This window comes from Vicugna pacos, chromosome 9 (assembly GCF_048564905.1).
Source record: "Vicugna pacos chromosome 9, VicPac4, whole genome shotgun sequence".
NCBI lineage: Eukaryota > Metazoa > Chordata > Mammalia > Artiodactyla > Camelidae > Vicugna > Vicugna pacos.
The window spans coordinates 1,606,030-1,623,885 of NC_132995.1; the positions used below are offsets into that span (position 1 = coordinate 1,606,030).

The following is a 17,856-nucleotide window of genomic DNA, read 5'->3' on the forward strand; positions in this document are numbered from 1 at the left end:
TTGCAAATTTTCTGTAAGTATGAAGTTATTTTTAAAAAAAGAGCTATACACTGTGGTAACTCAAAAAATAATCAGTTAGATAAGTAATAGGGAAAAAGACCTCCTAAAGTCAAATAAGACCTTTATGGGGAAAAAATTACATTATACTGTAGATGGCCATAGAAGACATGAATAGATGAGTGGTATAGACCATACGCAAAGATGGGAGGTCTTGATAAAATGTTTTCATTTTTCTTTAAATTTCTCTATGGATTCAGTAAAATGTCAGTCAAGGGCTAAGAATAGCCAAAGACTTTTGCAAAACAAGGTAAAGCAGTTGTCCTTTCAGATAATCAAGGCACTGCAAAGCTGTAATAATTAATATTACGTATTAATGCACACAAATAGATGGGCCAGTGGGGCCGACTAGAGAGTTTAGGAACAGGTTCACTCATATACAGAAACATGATATATATCAGGAGAAAAATTAGATCGCTAATGTAGAACATATGCAAAAATAAACATTAAAAAACTAAAACTTAAGGCTATTAGAAGATCTATGACTTCAGTGTGGGGAGGGATTTCTTAAGGTATAAAAAGCAGAAATCTGAAGGAAAAGTTTATTAAATTTTACATCACAGATATTTAACATTCTTCATGACAAAAGATATTGATGCCTTTTAACCTTGTTCATGGTGTATGGATTTTAGATGTAAACTGAAGTGTGTTTGGGATTGTGAATAGGAGGTAATTCAAGCTGCAACTTGATGTCTTATTTGCAGTTAAAGAAGATCATCACCCTGGATGCTGTCTGGGGAATAGTGGAGGTAGAGGGTTTGGAGTGGACGCAGGTAGTCAAGTGAGTAGGTTAATAGCTAGGGGAAATCATGGTAATTAGGACTATCATGTAGAGGAAAACATGGGACAAATTTGGGATGTGTCTTGGATGTAGAGTCAGCAGGACTTGTTAATGAATTGAATGTTGGTAAGGAAAAGGGGAATTAAGAACAATTGCAAGATTTTTGGCTGCCATGACTGGTGCTGTTTATAGAAACAGGGAGAAGGGAAATTACTATTTGTTTAAATGTTTTGAGTTGCCCATTAGACATCCCGTTGGAGTAGTCAGCTATTAAGCAGACGGTTGGATATATGAGACTGGGCTTTTGTAGAGCATTTTGTGGCAAAGGATTTAAATTTGGGAGCTATTGGCATGCAGGCGGTATTTCAACCATACATCTAGTTGAGACTGCTACCTAGGGAGTGGATGTTGTTGGGGAAGTCTAGTGACCGAGTTCTGAGCATTGAGAGGTTGAACAGAGCAGAAGCCAGCCAAGAGGACGGAGAAGAGCCATTGACGTGGGAGGGAACTAGGGTAGTGTATAGTCACTGTAAATCTGAGAGTGTGGGGGTTTGTTTTAATGAGGATGTTGAATGTTACTGAAAGATGGAGTGAGACTAAGAACAAGTGTCATAGCCATAAAGGAACTGCTGAAATTGCTGAGCAGTTTCAGGGTTGTGGAAAGGACGCAAGCCCGTGGGGCTTGGTGAGGGGAGAGAATGCGGTAAGGCTGTGAAGTCAGTGACCAAAGACCACTCTATCAAGAGGGTAGCAGGAGGGAGTGCTGAGAATTGGGGTAGTAGCTGGAGGAGCTCTGAGAGTGTTTGGTATCTGATGGGAATGAATGACCTGGGATCCAGAGAAAAACCTGTATTGCAGATAGAGGCCCGTGAGAAGGCAAGGGGATGAGGTCCATAGAATGTGTTGAAATCAGCTTCCAGTCCTTAACCAGTTGGTGAGCTCCCAAACACCTCTGTGGGACCCTGGGCACCTACAGGGTGTACCAGCTCCCCAGGGGATCCTAATGTATGGCCAGACGTGAAAATCTCTGACCTAAGGGTAGTACATAAACCACATTCATTTTCAGTGGTGCCTCTAGAATTTCTATAGAGGCTCCTGGGAAATGCGGTTCAAAGGTGCATAGCGAATACAATGTTTTCGTTCCTGTTTTATGTTTATGTGGCACTCCTGGGTGAGAAGAGACTGTTGAAGACTTGGGGAGTTTAAAACGCCCCCCACCCCACCCCAAACCAATAGCTTCTTAATGTACCAAGCAACCACTGATTTATAAATATTTATACTTACTAAGTATAAATATAAAAATTAATTTTGGGTATCATAGTCTATGTGTTCTGAGGTAACCTGCTTTTTGAAATTAGCTGTTTCTTATGACTCTTTTCCTTTAAAATTAAAATCTAACATTTTTATTGGACACATAAAACTGTATGGCTTTACCAGACTACAGTCTAATTCTTCTGCAGAGCACATTTTTCTAATCATAAATGATGCTCTGTGAATATGCTTGCATAGAAGCTTTTGCGCATCTCTGCTTATTTTCTTTGCTTTAGTTCTTTAGAGAGTGGAATGCTTGGATCAAAGGGTACATTTTCCTAATTCATTGATTTTACTGCTGAGAAAGAAATGCGTGTCTGACAGGGAGATCCAGGCAGTGTGGTCTGGGGAAGGGGCAAGTCCCTCCCCCAGGGTCCCGGGTTGCCGGGCCCGGAGGTGTCCCCTGCGTGTGTGCGCGTCCCTCACGAACGGCCGCGGGCACTTACCGGGCCTTCCCGCGGGCTCCAGCCCGCGCGTCTCGCTGACTCCGCGGGGTCGCCGGCCGCGTCCTGCCGCGCGGTCTCCTCCCGCATCCGCGCCCCGCGGCCCGGCCTGAGGAGAGCGCCGGCCGAGCGCGCGTGTCCGCGCTCTCGCTGTGGCGCTCCTGCGAGAGTCGGGTCGTGATTTTGGTCCCGGGGGTCTGTCCGCCGTTTGTACCTTCCTGTGAGTTGCCGGTTTTCTCCCTCTTTGCCCACCTTCCTGCCTTGGCCAGGTCTTTACCGTTTCGGCCTCCAGGAGCTCTCCGTTTATTAGGGAAGTTACCCCGCGCCTTTCGTGTGTCCCGGGCGAAAAGTCTCGTCTCCTCGTTTGTCTGTAGACTTCGACGTACATGTTTTTGCCTGCCGAATTTTCATTTTTGACAAATGTATGGGTTTTCTTTTCTTTTTCTTCAGCGGTTTTGCGTTTGGGAGTTGTTAGTGGGCCTTCTTTGTTTGGGGGTCGCACACCCACCCCCCCTTTTCCAGACCCCTCCTCAGGGCCCCTCGCGTTGGCTAGGTTGACGTCAACCTCCTGCCTTCGCGCCAAGCCGTCGCCCCGGCAACTGCAGCCTGATTGGCAGGGCTCGGGGGCGGGGCAAAGGCCCCCGCGGCGCGCAGTGCGGTCGCTCATTGGCTCGCGCTGAGTCCCGCCTCTGCGGAGAGCCTGACAAGGAGTCGCGGGCCGGGGCTCTTTGCAGACGCTGGGAGCCGCGGCAGAACGAGGTCGGAGCGGAGGAGAGGACATGTCCACCCTGGACTGGTGGCGCCGCCGGGCGCCCCGGGCCGTGCACTAGACAGTGCGCGTGGGCTGCGCCCCCGCCGCCGAGCTGTTGGCCTGGGGCGGGGCGGTGCTGTGAGGTGTGGTGAGGTGAGTCCTGCCGCCCCAGCCTCGCACCTCCGCGTCTAGACGCTGCGTGGGCCGGATCGCCGCAGGTCTGGGACCCTGGTCAGCTGGCGGGGGCTGCCGCTTTTGCCGCAGCCGCGCTTGCCGCAGCCGCGCCATCTTGCGTAGCCGGCCGGGGTCTGGGGTGGGGGCTGCCTCGCCACCTCCCCTATGGTAGTGAGGGACTGGACAGCCGGCCGCGGCGCTGGACCTGGGCAGGGGGCGGGCCGGCCGCGGGCTCCTGTCAATGAAGTCCGCTGGGGTGGGTGCCGGAGAAGTGGCGGGCCCACCCTGATGGGTGTGGGTGGGCTCTGGGCGCCCCCCGCTTTCTTTGGCTCGGTCTAGGGGCTGCAGAGGACACCCTGTCCCACCGAGTCCCTTACTGTACAGCCCCCCTCCGGCCGCCCCTGCATCCTCGCCAGTCATTGGGGGCGGCACTTATTTGCCGCAGTGGCGGTGGGAGGAGCTATGGGCCTTGAGGGGCAGGGCTGAGGGCTGTCGTGCCTGCCGCGTATTTTCTCTGGGCGTTGATGTGCTGTGGGCCCCGCCCATCCTGGCGCCATCTTCGATGTGGGCAGCTAAGATTGGCCGCGCAGGCGCTGTGTGGGTTGGGGCGGGGCCAAGGGCAGTCGTGACTGCCGGGCACTTTGGGCTGTGATGGTCTTCTGGAGTTCCGCCCGCCTCGGCGCCATCTTTGATGCGGGCAGCTGAAGCTTGGCAGGCGGGCCGCAGGGGTGGGGCCGAGAGCTGTGGTGCACTGTGTTCTTTGCAGTGATGAAGGCTGAAGGGTCTGGCCACCCTGACTAGTACGGGTTCTGAACTCAGACTTGTGAGACTGGGCGACGGCGGTGGTTGGGGGGCTGTTTTGTCGGCTGGGTCCATGTGGTCTAGAGTTTGCCTGCTGTCGCTGTGGAGCTGTTTGTCCTGAGAGTCAAGGCTACAGGCTGTTTCTCCTTGGCTGGGTCTGGGGGCTGCAGAGGGGCAGCCCTTCCCCTGTTGTCTTCCTGGGCTGCTTTCACCCTGGGGTGTGTCTGGCTCCATCTTTTGGACAGAGGTGCAGCCAAGCTGTGCTGCGCAGGTGCCCTGTCTAGAGGCTGAGGAGGTGGGGCCACGGACCCACTTTGGGGACAACAGCGCTGCAGACCCTGCCCATTCTGACACTGTGTGTTGGCTGACAGGTGGAGCCGTCATGAATGACGGCAGGGCTGCAGGGGGCGGACCGAGGGAGGGGCTGTGGAGCCCTCCCCTCTCCAGTGCTCGGCTTGACAGGTGGCTCTGAGGCGTACTGCGCAGGCGTAGTCTCGAAAGAGGGTGGGGCTGCAAGGGGCGGGCCGAGGGAGGGGCTGCAGACCTTGCCCACTCTAGCGCTCTGTTGACTGACAGCGGCCGGCCGCTGCATACTGCGCAGGCTCCATGTTGAATGCCAGTGGGGCAGGCTGCAGGGGGCGGGCCTGAGGGTGGGCTTTGTGTTTTGAATGATTAAACGGGGATTGCAGACTGTTGCCCATCTAGCGCTTTGTGCGTTGTCCGCCAGGTGTCTGCCAAGGTGCCATATTGAATGACAGAGGGGCTGGCAGCGGGGGGCGGGCCCAAGGGTGGGGACTGCGTGTCCTGAGTGACTGGCAGCGCTGCAGACCCTAGTGTTACATTTGTGGGCCAGTAGGTGGCAGCCGAGGTATACTGCGCTGGCGCCGTAATCAACCCCAGTGGAGCTGCAGGGGGTGGGTCTGAGGGCGGGTCGCAGAGTCCCGCCCACCTTTGCCTGCTGCACATGCGCCTTCGTGAGTGACAGCAGGGCTGTGGGGTGGGCCGAGGGGCTATGGTATCCTGGGAGACGCAGCCTGCCCCAGCCGTCTCCGCTGGCCACTGCGCAGGCGCCAGGTTGGCATTGGTGGGCTTGCCTCTGCGGCACGTCTCGGCTGCCGCGTGAAGTGGCGGCCGATGCCGTGATTTCTTCCGAGGGGCACAGAGCCTACTCCCGGGACCGTGGGGCCGAGGTCCGGCCGTGCACAACCAGGTCACGTAGGAGGAAACTGGGAATGGCAGTAGATTTGGGGAAAGCGGGTAGCAGTTTGCGCTGTGAGGGGCGTGGCGTGGGAACTGAGGGGCGGCGGAGGAGTGGAGCGGGCTGCTCTCACCGTCCCCTCGCCCCCCTGGCCTGCTCTGGCTGCCCACTGAAAAGCCCCCACGCTCTTTTTTTTTTTTTAAGTGATTCAACTGGATTTCTCCCTTCCGAGTATGTGGTGGGAGAAACCTAATTACACACCCTCAATGATTGATAGTATTAGCATAAACCAGCACCACATCGTGAAGGTACCTTCCCAGGGCCTCTGACTGACTGCATGCAATCTCTAAGGCACAGTGGGACGTGAAACAGGGAGGGAATCCGTGGGGGGCATGTTGGTAACCTCTGACATGCTGTGTAAGTTTCCGTGAGAATACCATTATCTAATGATAATGATAACAGCATTAAGGTCCTGTCATGCTATCTGTTTTTTCAGTGTCTTGACTTGCACACCCATTGATAAAACCTCATTGGGAAAAGGCTGTGACTACAGCCCTGGGTCCGATATATGCTTCAGGGAGCAGTGTCCGTGGCCGTTCCATCCTGGGAGGGAAAGCTGTTTTTCCTGGTCCCACTTGACCTCTGCCACTGTAGGAGGTAAAAATGCAACTGTTGTCGGTTCCCTTCCAGCCTGAGAATCCAGTCATTGGAAAGTAAATTGAGTGTCTCACATTTTCTTTTCCTTCCTCAGCTCTACTCTTCTCTGAGACGACTGGCAAGAGGAAGAAGGACAAGTGTGGACGCTGGGTGGCTGAGCCCAGGTGAGCTGTGTTCCCTTCTCACAGCGCCGTGCCCGTGCTTGGAGTGCACACATCCTTCCTCACCCTGATGCTTCCTGCTGCACATATGTGCCAAGCGGCCACACAAGCACGGTTTGTGCTCTCTGAAACCCCTTGGGCTCTTCTGGTGGACTGCATGTTCGCCAGAAATCCCCCTTGACCTCATGCCGTCCTTTTCAGTGTCCTAGCTCTTCCCAACACTCACTGCTTCAGGCTTGTCTTTTCTTTCTTAACGGGTGATCCAAGAAGCACGAGAGATTCATCAATTCATCTATCAAGCATGGCTCCAAGTGAGACATTGGATAAAAAATTGTGTGATTCATGCCTTAAAAGAGTACATTCACTACAGTTAACTTAATCTGAGAGAAGCTATCTGGGGTCTCCCTGAGAAAGTGAGGGGCATTGAGGCTGAGCCCTAAAGGGTGGTGGATGGTAGTGTGTTGTGAGAAAAGTAGTCCTAAGGGGGGCAGGAGGTCCAGGGTGCCTAGAACAAAGGAAAGAAAGAGTGGTGTTTGAGGTGGGATAAAAGGAGAGCGGGGCTGCACTGTGAAAGGCTTTGCAATCAGTGGTAAGTATTTGCACTTAATCTGAAGTCTTATGGGAAGCCATTGAGGTATTTAACAGCAGAAGTAACATACTAACCAGATTTGTGTTTTTAAAATGTCATCTGTCTGTAGGGTTCAGAAGGGGAGGTGGAAGACCACCTTGGGTCTGGGTGAGAGAGGGTGATGCGGATTAGGGTCACAGAAGGGGGATAAGTGAATTGGATGGATTTGAGAGAGGTACTGAAGACAGGGACTAAACAGGGCTTATCTTCTTTGTTTTTGGTTTGCCGACTATTTCAGACCAGACTCAGTGAATCATATTATGCAGGGAAGTGTGCAAAATAGCCGAATATTGCTCATTCCATCAGCAAGCATTGATATTATGCCTGATCTGGGACAGGATTACACTAGACTTTGGGTCTCTGGAAGTGAGTGATGTAATCCCGGGCCCCAGTGTCTATTGATTGAGAACTCCAGTTAAATGGAGGGTAAGAAAGCATGCTTATCAAAAGATGTGGCTCTGCTGGTGGTGTATTACCACCCAGGGAAAGACTAACTCACTGTCCCAGTGGCCCTGGGGATGGGTTGGTTTATCCCTGGCCTCAGTGAATGCTCCAGGGATCCAGTGTCTGGTGCTCAGAAACCCTGCTTCACCTAAAGACCCCTCCTGTGTTGAAGATCCACGTTAACAAAGCTCAGGAGGTTTGTATAGGCCGTAACGACTTACTGGTTTATGTCGGAAAATAGTGTGACTGAACTATGTCGTTACTGTTTTCTCAGTTTGGGTATATTGATTTATGGTGGGAGATCACTGCAGCAGGGACCCAGATACTCAAAAGGGTGTGTGATCAGCAAATTCTCTCCCTGTAGGCAGACCTACATGGGAAACGAGACCATAGTAAGAAGGTTGCTTGGTGAGTACGGATTTAAAATGAGAGAATGTGGACAAGCGTTAATAACACTGGCCTGTATGGCAGCCTGGTGATACTGCCTGGCTGCAGGGAGGCTCTTGCTGGGGTTACCAGGACACCAGCAGCCCCCCGTCTGCAGCCCCCGCCCTCCCCAGGCTCCATTCAGGTTAGGTCTGACCAGAGTATCATGCTCCCTCCTCTACATGGTTAGATGGACTTCCCTTTTCATGCCCTCTCCCCTTCTAAAAAAATCTGATCGGTCAATTATTGATATGAAAAAATGGTCAGATATGTCATACTGGCTCAGAAGACATTTTGTCTCTTTAACTTACCTGTCTTTCAAAATTTGGGGGGATATCCTTCGAGAATGGACAACGATAAGGAAATCTTGCTGCAGAGTGGTAAGTGCTAAGTTTATGTGATGGAGGGAAGCCCAGGGCGATGTGGCAACTATCTGAGAGGAGCCACTAACAGACCGAGGGTGGAAGTCGTGGCTGGTGTGGCAGGGGCGTGGTCGTGTCCTCCATGCTCCCGTTCCTGTACAAAATTCTCACCCAGACAGCCCCCGTTGTCCATAAGGGTGTACCTGTTCATAGTTGATTGGGCCGGACTGGACACCTCAGCCTAGGGCAGAGGTTCTCAAAGTGCAGCTCCTGGAGGGCTTGCTGGAATCCCTCTTTCCTGGTGAACCACAGGCCTCCTACATCAGCCCCTGGAAAGGAGGGTGCATTTTTCAAGCTTGAGAAGCACTGTCCTAGGAGTCGAGCCATGGTTGCGCTCACGGTCTCAGAGTTCAGGTGAGTTAGGTACAGACAGCGCAGTCGGGCGGTGTTGGACGCTTACCCTGGGCAGCGAGGCCGGACTGGGCTAGGCCAGCGTCTTACTCCCCGTGCGTGCTGCTGAGAATGTCGGTGTGCAGAAAGAGGCAGGAGAATGGCGCAAACCAGAAGAGAGGAGTCCGCACACCCTGCTGTCCCTGAGAAACGGAGAAACTAACTTCCTCGGTTCCTGACCTTAAAGTTCTCAATTCCAGCCCTTGTAATGAGGTAGGTAGAACGAGTGAGGGGCCGAGTCTAGGGGCACCGTGAGGAGGGGCCGAAGGAAGTAAGCGGAAGCAGGATTGAAGAGCTTTCTCTCCTTCCCACGAGCTGCTCTCCCCTGGTGGGCTGTGGGAGCCTGAGGCCACGCGCCTCCTTGGCTTCTCCTCACACGTCCCCACCGCATTTCCAGCCACCTGTGTTCTTAGATGAGTTCTTCCCTGGTAAACTCTTGACCCGTCAACCTTTTGACACCACAGATCCCCTACGTACGGCAGGGATGCCTGATGAATTCCTTCTTTGTTTCAAATAAATTAATTGTGAGATCATGCTTTTGTTTTCTATGTTTTTTATGAAATAGAAGTAGAGTGCTGTAAAACATTCGAAGAATGGCATGAAAACCTCTACATAGACCATGCTGATGACACTTGACCAGCAGGCAGCCCCAGCTCACGTGCGAAACTTACTCTGCATCCGGGGTTTACAGCGCGTGCCTTTTATACATAGATGTGCAGCGTATTTAAGAGCAGGTCTTGAGAGGGTGAGGAAGAGCTGGCACCCTGTAAGCCCCTCTGCCCAGTGTGGAGGTGGAGACGTCTTACTTAACTGGCTCCTGTCATTTGCCTGTCTCCTCTCCTCCCCTCCCCCGCTTGGAATTGGTGGCCTCCCTTGGCCCCTAGGACCAGAGTCAGGCTGGGTCCCTGCATGTCCCACCTTCACCCCTGTTGTCTGAGTGTAGTCAGATGTTTTAAAATCCTGCCCTTGGCTACTGCTTGACTCATGCTAGGATTCCTGCTCCAAAGAGAGCACAGAGGGAGATGGGGAAGCTTTAGGAACTAGGGTGTGTGAGAACCCACCTCCAAGCCTGGAGTCAAAAGTGACATGTTTGCCGCCTAGCCAGAGCTGAGTTGGAGCTGTGAGACAGAGAGGATAGCAGGCGGGGAGGTCAGGGGCTGGGCGTGGAGCCCAGCAGGGGTGCACTGGTCTGCGATGGTGTGGAGGGACTGGGGCCCTCTGGGAGGGGACGGCAGGGGAGGGGTGCTGGTGAGCAATGACGGCAGAAAGGAAAGACAAGCAGCTACCGAAGCTCATGTTCAGTTTTTTTTTTCCTGATTGTGAACTTAAGATAACACTGAATAGAAATGCAGAATGAAGTATCTTTTGTTAATTATTTTTTTCTGACTTTACACACTTTATGAATAGTCTTCATAGAAGTTTACATGGAAGTTATCTTCTGGTTTGGTTTGTATGTGTTTCCACTCATTAAAGTATTGAGTACCTGTGTGGTTTTTTCTTTTTCTTTTCTTTTTTAGCGTAAATGAGATTATGCCCAATTCATCAGCACCTCAAACGCAGGCTACAAGAGTGAAGTATGCAGGGTGTTAGGCAGTATTTGGTGGTGGGGAAGGGTGTGTGGTCACCGTGGAGGGCTTGCCTTCCCTTCCTCCTCTTTAGTTGGAAAACCTTTCTTTAGTGTTTAATATGCTTGCTTGCCTTGAGATAAATCACTGCTGTGTTTAGATGGTCTCCTGTCTCGCTCTTTTTAATCTGTAGCAGGGCTCCTGGTGCCCCCTTCCCCCTCTAGTCCGTCACACAGAGCAGTCTGCCCTAGTGGGACGTTGTCCTTGTGTTCCTGGAATAGCTCTCGTGGTCGGGGGCTATTGTTTAGACTTCTCTAGACTGGGTTCAGCTGCTTTTGCACCTCAGTGTTTATCGAGCACCTCCGTGGGCCAGTCCCTGAGGGTAAACAGACTGGTGAGAAGGGCGCCCACTCTTCTGGGCTGGCACGCCCCAGCAGTGTGTGGGCGCTGTGGTGGGCCGGCTTCCCCTGGCCTCCACGCCGCCTTTGGGCATCAGGCCAGCCTGAGCCCACAGAGGACGCCTTCCTGCTGCTCCCCTCAACTCCAGCCACTTCCAAACAGGGATCTTCTATTTCCTTCAGTGGTGGGCGTGGCTGTTGCCATGGAGGCAGCCGCTGGCCTGGGGGAGTGGGGGCGAGGTGGGTAGAGCAGTTCTGCTTTTGATTGGCCGGAGGCACTGTTACTGGAGGAGTTCACCTGGGAGCTGGGTCTTCCCAAGGGTGAGGTGAGTATGGGGCCCTGGCAGGTACTGACTCAGCACCTGGCCTGACCCTTGGTTGCCCTTCTGGCAGCGGGCAGAGGACAGAGTGAGTCAGGGGTGAGGGTTGGGTCACTTGGCCAGGAGGGCACCTAAGCTCCGCTCAGGAGGCCCACCTGGTAACCAGTCAGGTCACCCCGTGGAAGGGTGACCAGTGTCCCTGAGTTTGCCTCTAGGACAGCCATTATATAACAGCACATCAGCAGGCATGTACTCCGCGGTGAAGTGGTGTCACCTGCCATCACTTACTGCCGCAGCTTTTTCATTTTCATTTTACCTTTTACAAACCGGAAATTAGAGGTGCATTCAAGGACTCAATTGTGGTGGGCAGCTGACTTTTTAGCTTTTTATTTTGCCTCGTACTTTACATGCTTGACTACCTTTGCCTGTAAGTGGAGACTTGCTGGTTCAAAAGGAATAGGCATTTTTAATGTTTTAAAAATATATGCCGAATTAACATCCAGAAATAGGGTTCACATTTGTACCAGCCAGCCTCTCACCACCACTGATTTTTATTTTTGAAGTAGCTGCCCACTTGGTAGGCCAAAAAAGTATTCACTGTAATATTGTACATTTTTTTGATTTCTGATGTGGATGTTGGCTCTTATCACTGATTTTATGAACTGTGTATTCATGTTCTTTATATTCATGTTGAGCCACTTTTTTCTTACTGCTTTCTAAGAGCCTTTTACATTTCAAATGTTGTCATCTGTGTTGCAAGATATTCCCCCCCCTTTTTCTGGTTTGTTTTTATTTTGGCTGGTGTTTATAGCACACAAAACTTGTACCCATCTTTATTTTCACATCTGCTGCGTGGTGGTGTGTCAGTGGTCTCTACTGTCGGAATTCTGCTCAAGCACTCTCCTGACTGACCTTGTTCTTTTGTTCTTTGCTGCTGTAGACAGTGCTTCTGTGAATGCACCTGTGAACGGTGTCTTGTGCTCATGGGCAAATGGGTCTTATCAGTTAGAGTTCAGAAGTGGAGTTGCTGGGACAAGGAATGACATTGCATTTCTCTGCCAATAGTTGCTGGAGTTCTAGGGTATTTCAACTTGCAGCTGCAATTTCTCTGAGTATTTCTTGGGTTCGAGAAGTTTCAGATTGATTCTTTGGGGTTTTCAAATTGCTTGTCATATCTGCAGATGGCCAGTTTAGGGTGTGGCCTTGGGCCAAGTCAGGGGCTGGCGGGCGGGGCAGGGAGGAGACCCTCAGCTTTAGGATATTAGCGTGCCTGCACCCGCTCAGTCTCTGGGTAGCGACTGGGTAGCGCAGTCTCTAAAGGCCTCCACTCGTGCCTTTGCTTCGTGTTTTGTTTTAACTTTGAATTTGCTTTTTTAACTAGGTGATACATACTCATGGTAAAAATAAATAAATAAATAAACACAAAAGGCAGAAGGAGAAAGTAAGTATGCAGGGAAAAAGTAAGTTACCCTTGGCTGGCCTCCGGCTCCCTTCTCCAGAGGCAGTCACTGTTCGTCACTATCAATAGCCTCTTCTCATATAGCCTTCCAGAAACCACCTGTTTAAGTAAATGCACCTGTTTTTACGGTTGCTTAGAATGCTGTACACATAGCACAGGGAACTATATTCAGTACCTTGTGATAGCCTATAATGAGAACACGAAAAGGAGTGTATGCAAAAAGCTGGATAGCTCTGCTACACATCAGAAATTAGCACTACATTGTAAATGACTGCACTTCAGTGAAAAAAGAACAATACTATACACGTGTCCCATTCTGTGCTTAACTACCCTGGAGAGCATCTCATGTCCATTTATTTACAGTTGCCTCGTTATCTTAAAGGGTTTCAGAATCCTAATTCTGTCCATTATGTGTGTGTTCTTGTACGCATGTCTTCATGTATCTCTGAGACAGAGTCGTAGAAGTAGAACTGATAGGACAGGGTGTATACATTTTTTATTTTGATAAGGAGCCAAATTGCCCTTCATAAAATTCGCATTGCCACAAGCAGTCTATGCATATGCCAGTGTTCTCTTCACACGGACATATGTGTTGTCTGTCTTTATGATTATTCTATTCTTTCTTACTCTCAAATGAGTTTTCTCTGCCATTTCGGGAAAGGAGTAGGTAGGGCCTGATTTTTTCTTTTCTTTTCTTTTTAAGGGTTTCCTGTTAAAAGTCTTTCCTTTTTCAACGCCCTTGCTGACCAAGGGCTGTTTTCTTGGCCTGGTCAGAAAATCCTGAGCATGTTTAACAAAGATCATATTTGTGTAGTCCTGAATTTCTCGAGAAGAGTGAGTGAGTTTCCGGCATAGAAGCCAGCTTCAGCCTTGTGGCAGGGGTACTCATGGTTATTCAAATGGCCACGTGATTGACAAACAGGAAGTCCTCCATCTCCTTCCTGCGCTCTGAAAGGGTTTTTATAGCATGGTAAATACTTTGCTCGTTGAAATTTTATGGGAAGTTAACTCCTTCAATCATTTCATCTTTTTAAATTTCTTCCCTGGATTGTCCTCTGCTTCCTGAGATAGGCTTGCCAAATATTTATATTTTCTTAGAAAAATTGTTGATTTTCTAACAGATTTTTTGAAGCCTACAGTTCTTATGTAGAATCGTCTCCTTTATGCTTCAAATACATGCCTATTGGGAAAAAAAATTAATGTGGTAGAGAAGTATGTATACAAAGTCAAAGTTGCCCCTAATATCTCCTAATTTTATTATCAGGTTAGAAGACCCTATCCCTGCTCCAGAGTCATCAGAATTAATCTTTTGTTCATTTTATTTTGATTTTAGTTTTAGCATTTTCGTGCATGATATGCCCCTTTTTCCCCCAAGTGAATGATTGGCTGGTTTTCCCGTTACTGGTGTTATTTACTGAAGCAATCCACACATTCCCTGCTTTTTAAGTGCCGCTTTTCGTAGACTGCTGAGTACTTAATTATGTACATGTAGTAAACGTGCTGTGGTTCTTGGAAGCGTCAGTCTTTTATCATAAGGTGCAGGTGTTTTCTAATTGTTGCTTTATTACTTTGGCTTTGATGATCTAGACAAGAGCATCACTTGTTATTTTCATGTCGTCTTTCTGCCTTTAGGCACCACAATAGAAAAGAATTTCTTTAGCCCTGAGATTATATTAAAATATTTCTTTTTGTGTATGGTTTGTTGACCTTTTGGTGTATGAACTTTCAAAATGTTGATCCAAATGAAATTCTTCGAGGTCAGCTTAGAACCATGTCAACTTCCCCAACATTAATACTCTTTGAAATTCTGTTAGAATTGTATAGGTTAACTTGGGGCAGTGTTTAGAGCCTTAGTATGCTGGAGCCGTGCATCTCCTGTGACTACCCTGTATCTCTCCAGGTTCTGCCTTTTCTGTTGCAGTGTGGTGTATAATTTTATTCCTGTGGGTGCCATTTTCTCTCATTAAATCTTTTTTTATTTTTATAATGGAATTTTTTCTGTTTTTTTCAAGCTTGTTATTGACACATACTTAGATTAGATAGTCTGTTATCAGTGGGTTTCTTATTAAATTATTATAAGGTCTGTTTTCTTTGATTTGCAGTGTCTGAGTGGACAGTCTTACAACAGAGTGATCGTTCTGTACCTCTCCTTGTGCCTCCCGTTGGCCTCCCCACCCCCGGAGCTGGCAGGCGCTCTGTAGGTTGATGTGCGGTAGTAACAGTGTAAAGATGTTTGCACCTGCTCTCATAGATGAGTGTGGTCTGCAGTTTGTTAGTGCTGTCTTGGTTTTCTGAATTACTCTGGTTTCATCAAGAAAATTTGAAAGCTTTCTATTTTCTGTTTCTGGCTGGTTCGTATGACATGGGATTGGCCTTTTCTTGAAGGTGATATATAAGGCCTCACCCCTGATGCTGTCTCAGTCCACAGCCATTTGGAGAATGAGTGTTTCCTGACACTCTTTACATTCCTGCCATTCTGTTTATTTGTCCTTGTATTTCTTTCTTTAAAATATCTGCAGGTGCCTGCATTTGGACTCTCTTCCTGTGGATAGCTGCCTGTTCTGAAGTTCCAGAAAGGACCCCATTCCCAAACAGGTGATTTGCTATCAAAGGGTGTCCTGTGGCCACTGAGAGGTGGGGCTGCTGTCAGACAGGGGTAGGGGCCGGAGTCTCCTCTTGAGTCTGATGCCACAGGGCAGGCTTAGCACTCTGCACCCCTTACTGTGCGGGCATGCTGGCCTTAGAGGACCATGCTTGTGTCAGGGCAGTCCCTCTTCGCCAGGTCCTTGGTAAAATTGACTGTTCTCTTGTCCAGAATGTCACACCAGTTCTCCAGAGCTCGGACGCTTGCCGTTTTCCTTCCCCTGCTTTGGAACCCTTGTGCCTGACAGGGTTTTACCTAGTGTCCTCTCTGTTGTCTGAGAGGGCAGGGCAGGCCAGGAGTGGGGAGCCGCAGAGGTGCCAAGGTCAAGGTGATGGAGGTGTGTTTGAGTTGGTTAGTGCTGAAGCCCTGGAGGCCCAGGGGGGAGGCAGGGGAGGGCTGTTTGCAGGGAGCGGAGTGGAAACCCATCACTGAGGAGGGAGTTTTCCACATTTATGCCCAAATGATGATGGCTGCTTTAAGACTGAATAATGAAACACCTTTTGTTTTCTCTTTAGACGTTAAACAAAAAAATTTTTTTTAAAACTTACTGGTTTTCCTTTTAAAACAAAAAAGAATTTTTGCTGCATGTGGTTTTGTTCTTCTCTGGAAGTAAAGCCAGAAGTACAAAACTGTCAGGTAAGTTCATTCACCCAAACCTAGATTTCTTTCCCACGTTTGCCTACTTTCTTGCACCAGCTGTTGCTGACCGCTAGTAAAAAGCCTGCATTGTAAAACCTACATGCAAGTAAGATGGTTTAGGTGGAGGGAAACAGGTGGCCTTAATTGGTTACGTTAAAGAGAAAACGATGGAAAATCAGCTTTTATACTCAGTCTAAAAAGTTTTCTTAAAAAGAGAGGGGGCAGCTAATAAGGACAGCTAAGGAAGTGATACAAGGACTGTCCGAGTAGAAAGCTGGTTCTTTAGAGACACCCTGGGTCCCTGACAAGATTGATTAAGGCGGAAGGCTGTGCGGGGGGCAGTGTAAGGAGGCCCGAGTTCACTTAGCCCCATTCTCTCCGGGAGTAGCAGGTGTTTGTCACCTGTGTAGGCTTCTGTGGATTTAGCCCTGTTGTAGGAGCTTCCCGTGCCCCCACCAGCGTGGTTGTCAGGGCACGGCGGTTGGGGGGGGGACAGCGGGCAGGGGCAGGCAAGGGCCGCTGCACGCCAGGGTGCGTCCCAGGGCACAGGGCCGAGGGAGCCTGGCGGCCCCTCCCCAGAGACGACACTGTGCTCCTGCGTTCGGGTGGTGAGAGTGCACGGCCGTGCCCAAAACCAGCTCTCAAGTGGGTTCGCCCTTGTTGTTTTCCACACGCTCTGTCGGTGTTGCTGCGTGACTTTGTGTCAGGCCCTGGGGCTTGGTGATGGCAAGGTCAGTCTCTGCCCTTCACCAGCTTTTATGTGGGGGCTCAGGCAGGTTCACTGTTTGAACCTAAATGCGCTAAGTGCTCGCACACCAACAGAGGGAGTGAGCGTCAGCAAAGGTCCTGAGGGCGTGGTGTTAGCTGTCCAGCCACTCTGACCCGTAGAACTTTCCTGATGAGGGGGACGTTCTGTACTGTCCAGGAGGGTAGCCCCTGGCCCTTGGAATGTGACTCGTGCCGCTGAGGTGCTGAACTTCAGTTTCATAGGTTTTAACTTAACCAGCCACAGTTCATACAGCAATGCAGGTGCAGAGAAATTAATGCGGGCGCTTAGAATGACATTACCCAGAGCTGAGCACTTTTAACACTTTTGTGTGGCTCTATCTTCCACTGCTGTATACTATTTTAACAGTTGTGTTAGGGGAAGAAATGCTCAGAAATGGCAGGGTTGGCCCGGCACCCCTCTGCCCTCTTTCCATTTTTGCCAAGTTAAAAATGGACATCCCGTTCTAGTAATGGCCAGTGCCCTGGGCTCTTCTCCTGTGGCCATGCACTGGGTAGTTAGGCCTTTTAGGTATATCAGCTTATTAAAGCCTCACGGTTCTAGAGGGGGTGTTGTTTCCGTTTTGCAGAGGTAGGGACAGACTGCAGGACGTTGACTGTTGCCCGGGGTCACAAACCCGGTTAGCGGCAGAGCGCATTCCTCACGCGGGTCTGTGTGGTGCTTGTAACCCCCGTGCATGTGTCTGTGGTGGTGGGGTTCACGCGTCTCCCCCGCCCTTGGCCTGCTCGCAGAGCGCTGTTGCTGCCCCGTGTGGAGCAGCCCCACACTGCTGCCTGGTCCTCGACTTCTGGGACATGTGTACCTCTCCTTACAATCCACAGGTCCCTGAGTACTGGCTGTCCCAGACTGCCACATCTTTCCTGTTGACTCATATTTGGTTCCTCCAGGGAGAATTTTCCTTAGAAAAATGCTGCCTCCAAAATACTTGTCCACCACCAAGCCCAGGAGGTCCTGGGCCCCAGACCTGCGTGGGCTGAACGGCGCCTTGTCTGGGGAGCCGGACGCCGCCCTAGGAGAAGGCGCTGCTGACTCTGAGTTCTTTCATCAGAGGTTTCGGAACTTCCTCTACGTGGAGTTTGCTGGGCCTCGGAAGACCCTGCTCAAACTCCGAAACCTCTGCCTCGATTGGTTGCAGCCGGAGACTCGCACCAAGGAGGAGATTATCGAGCTCCTGGTCCTTGAGCAGTACCTGACCATCCTTCCAGAAAAGATCAAGCCTTGGGTGCGGGCAAAAAAGCCGGAGAACTGCGAGAAGCTCGTCTCTCTGCTGGAAAATTACAAGGAGATGTACGAGCCGGAAGGTGAGGGTGAGACGGAAGCCGCAGCCACTGATGGGCTGGGCCCGACTCTTCTTCTGTCAGGGCATCCTGGAACAGCTTGTGAGTGTGCCGGCCCCCGCC

The 17,856-nt window shown here is 50.3% G+C and overlaps 1 protein-coding gene across 7 annotated transcripts in view; it reads left to right on the forward strand.

Annotated features, from left to right (window-relative positions):
* Positions 1-17,856, forward strand: part of PEG3 (paternally expressed 3) — a 41,284-nt gene that overhangs the window by 11,290 nt on the left and 12,138 nt on the right. Inside the window, exons 4-8 of one of the 7 annotated variants that reach the window (XM_072968316.1) lie at positions 6,268-6,337; positions 7,771-8,857; positions 9,210-9,389; positions 14,906-14,981; positions 15,546-17,757. In XM_072968316.1, coding sequence (XP_072824417.1) covers positions 17,364-17,757 — 394 coding nt within the window. In that variant the 5' untranslated portion in view covers positions 6,268-6,337; positions 7,771-8,857; positions 9,210-9,389; positions 14,906-14,981; positions 15,546-17,363. Of the gene's footprint in view, positions 1-3,308; positions 3,497-6,093; positions 6,174-6,267; positions 8,858-9,209; positions 9,390-14,905; positions 14,982-15,545; positions 17,758-17,856 lie in introns of those variants that run through there. The other 6 variants (XM_072968317.1, XM_072968318.1, XM_072968315.1 and 3 more) reach the window with 6 other exon arrangements.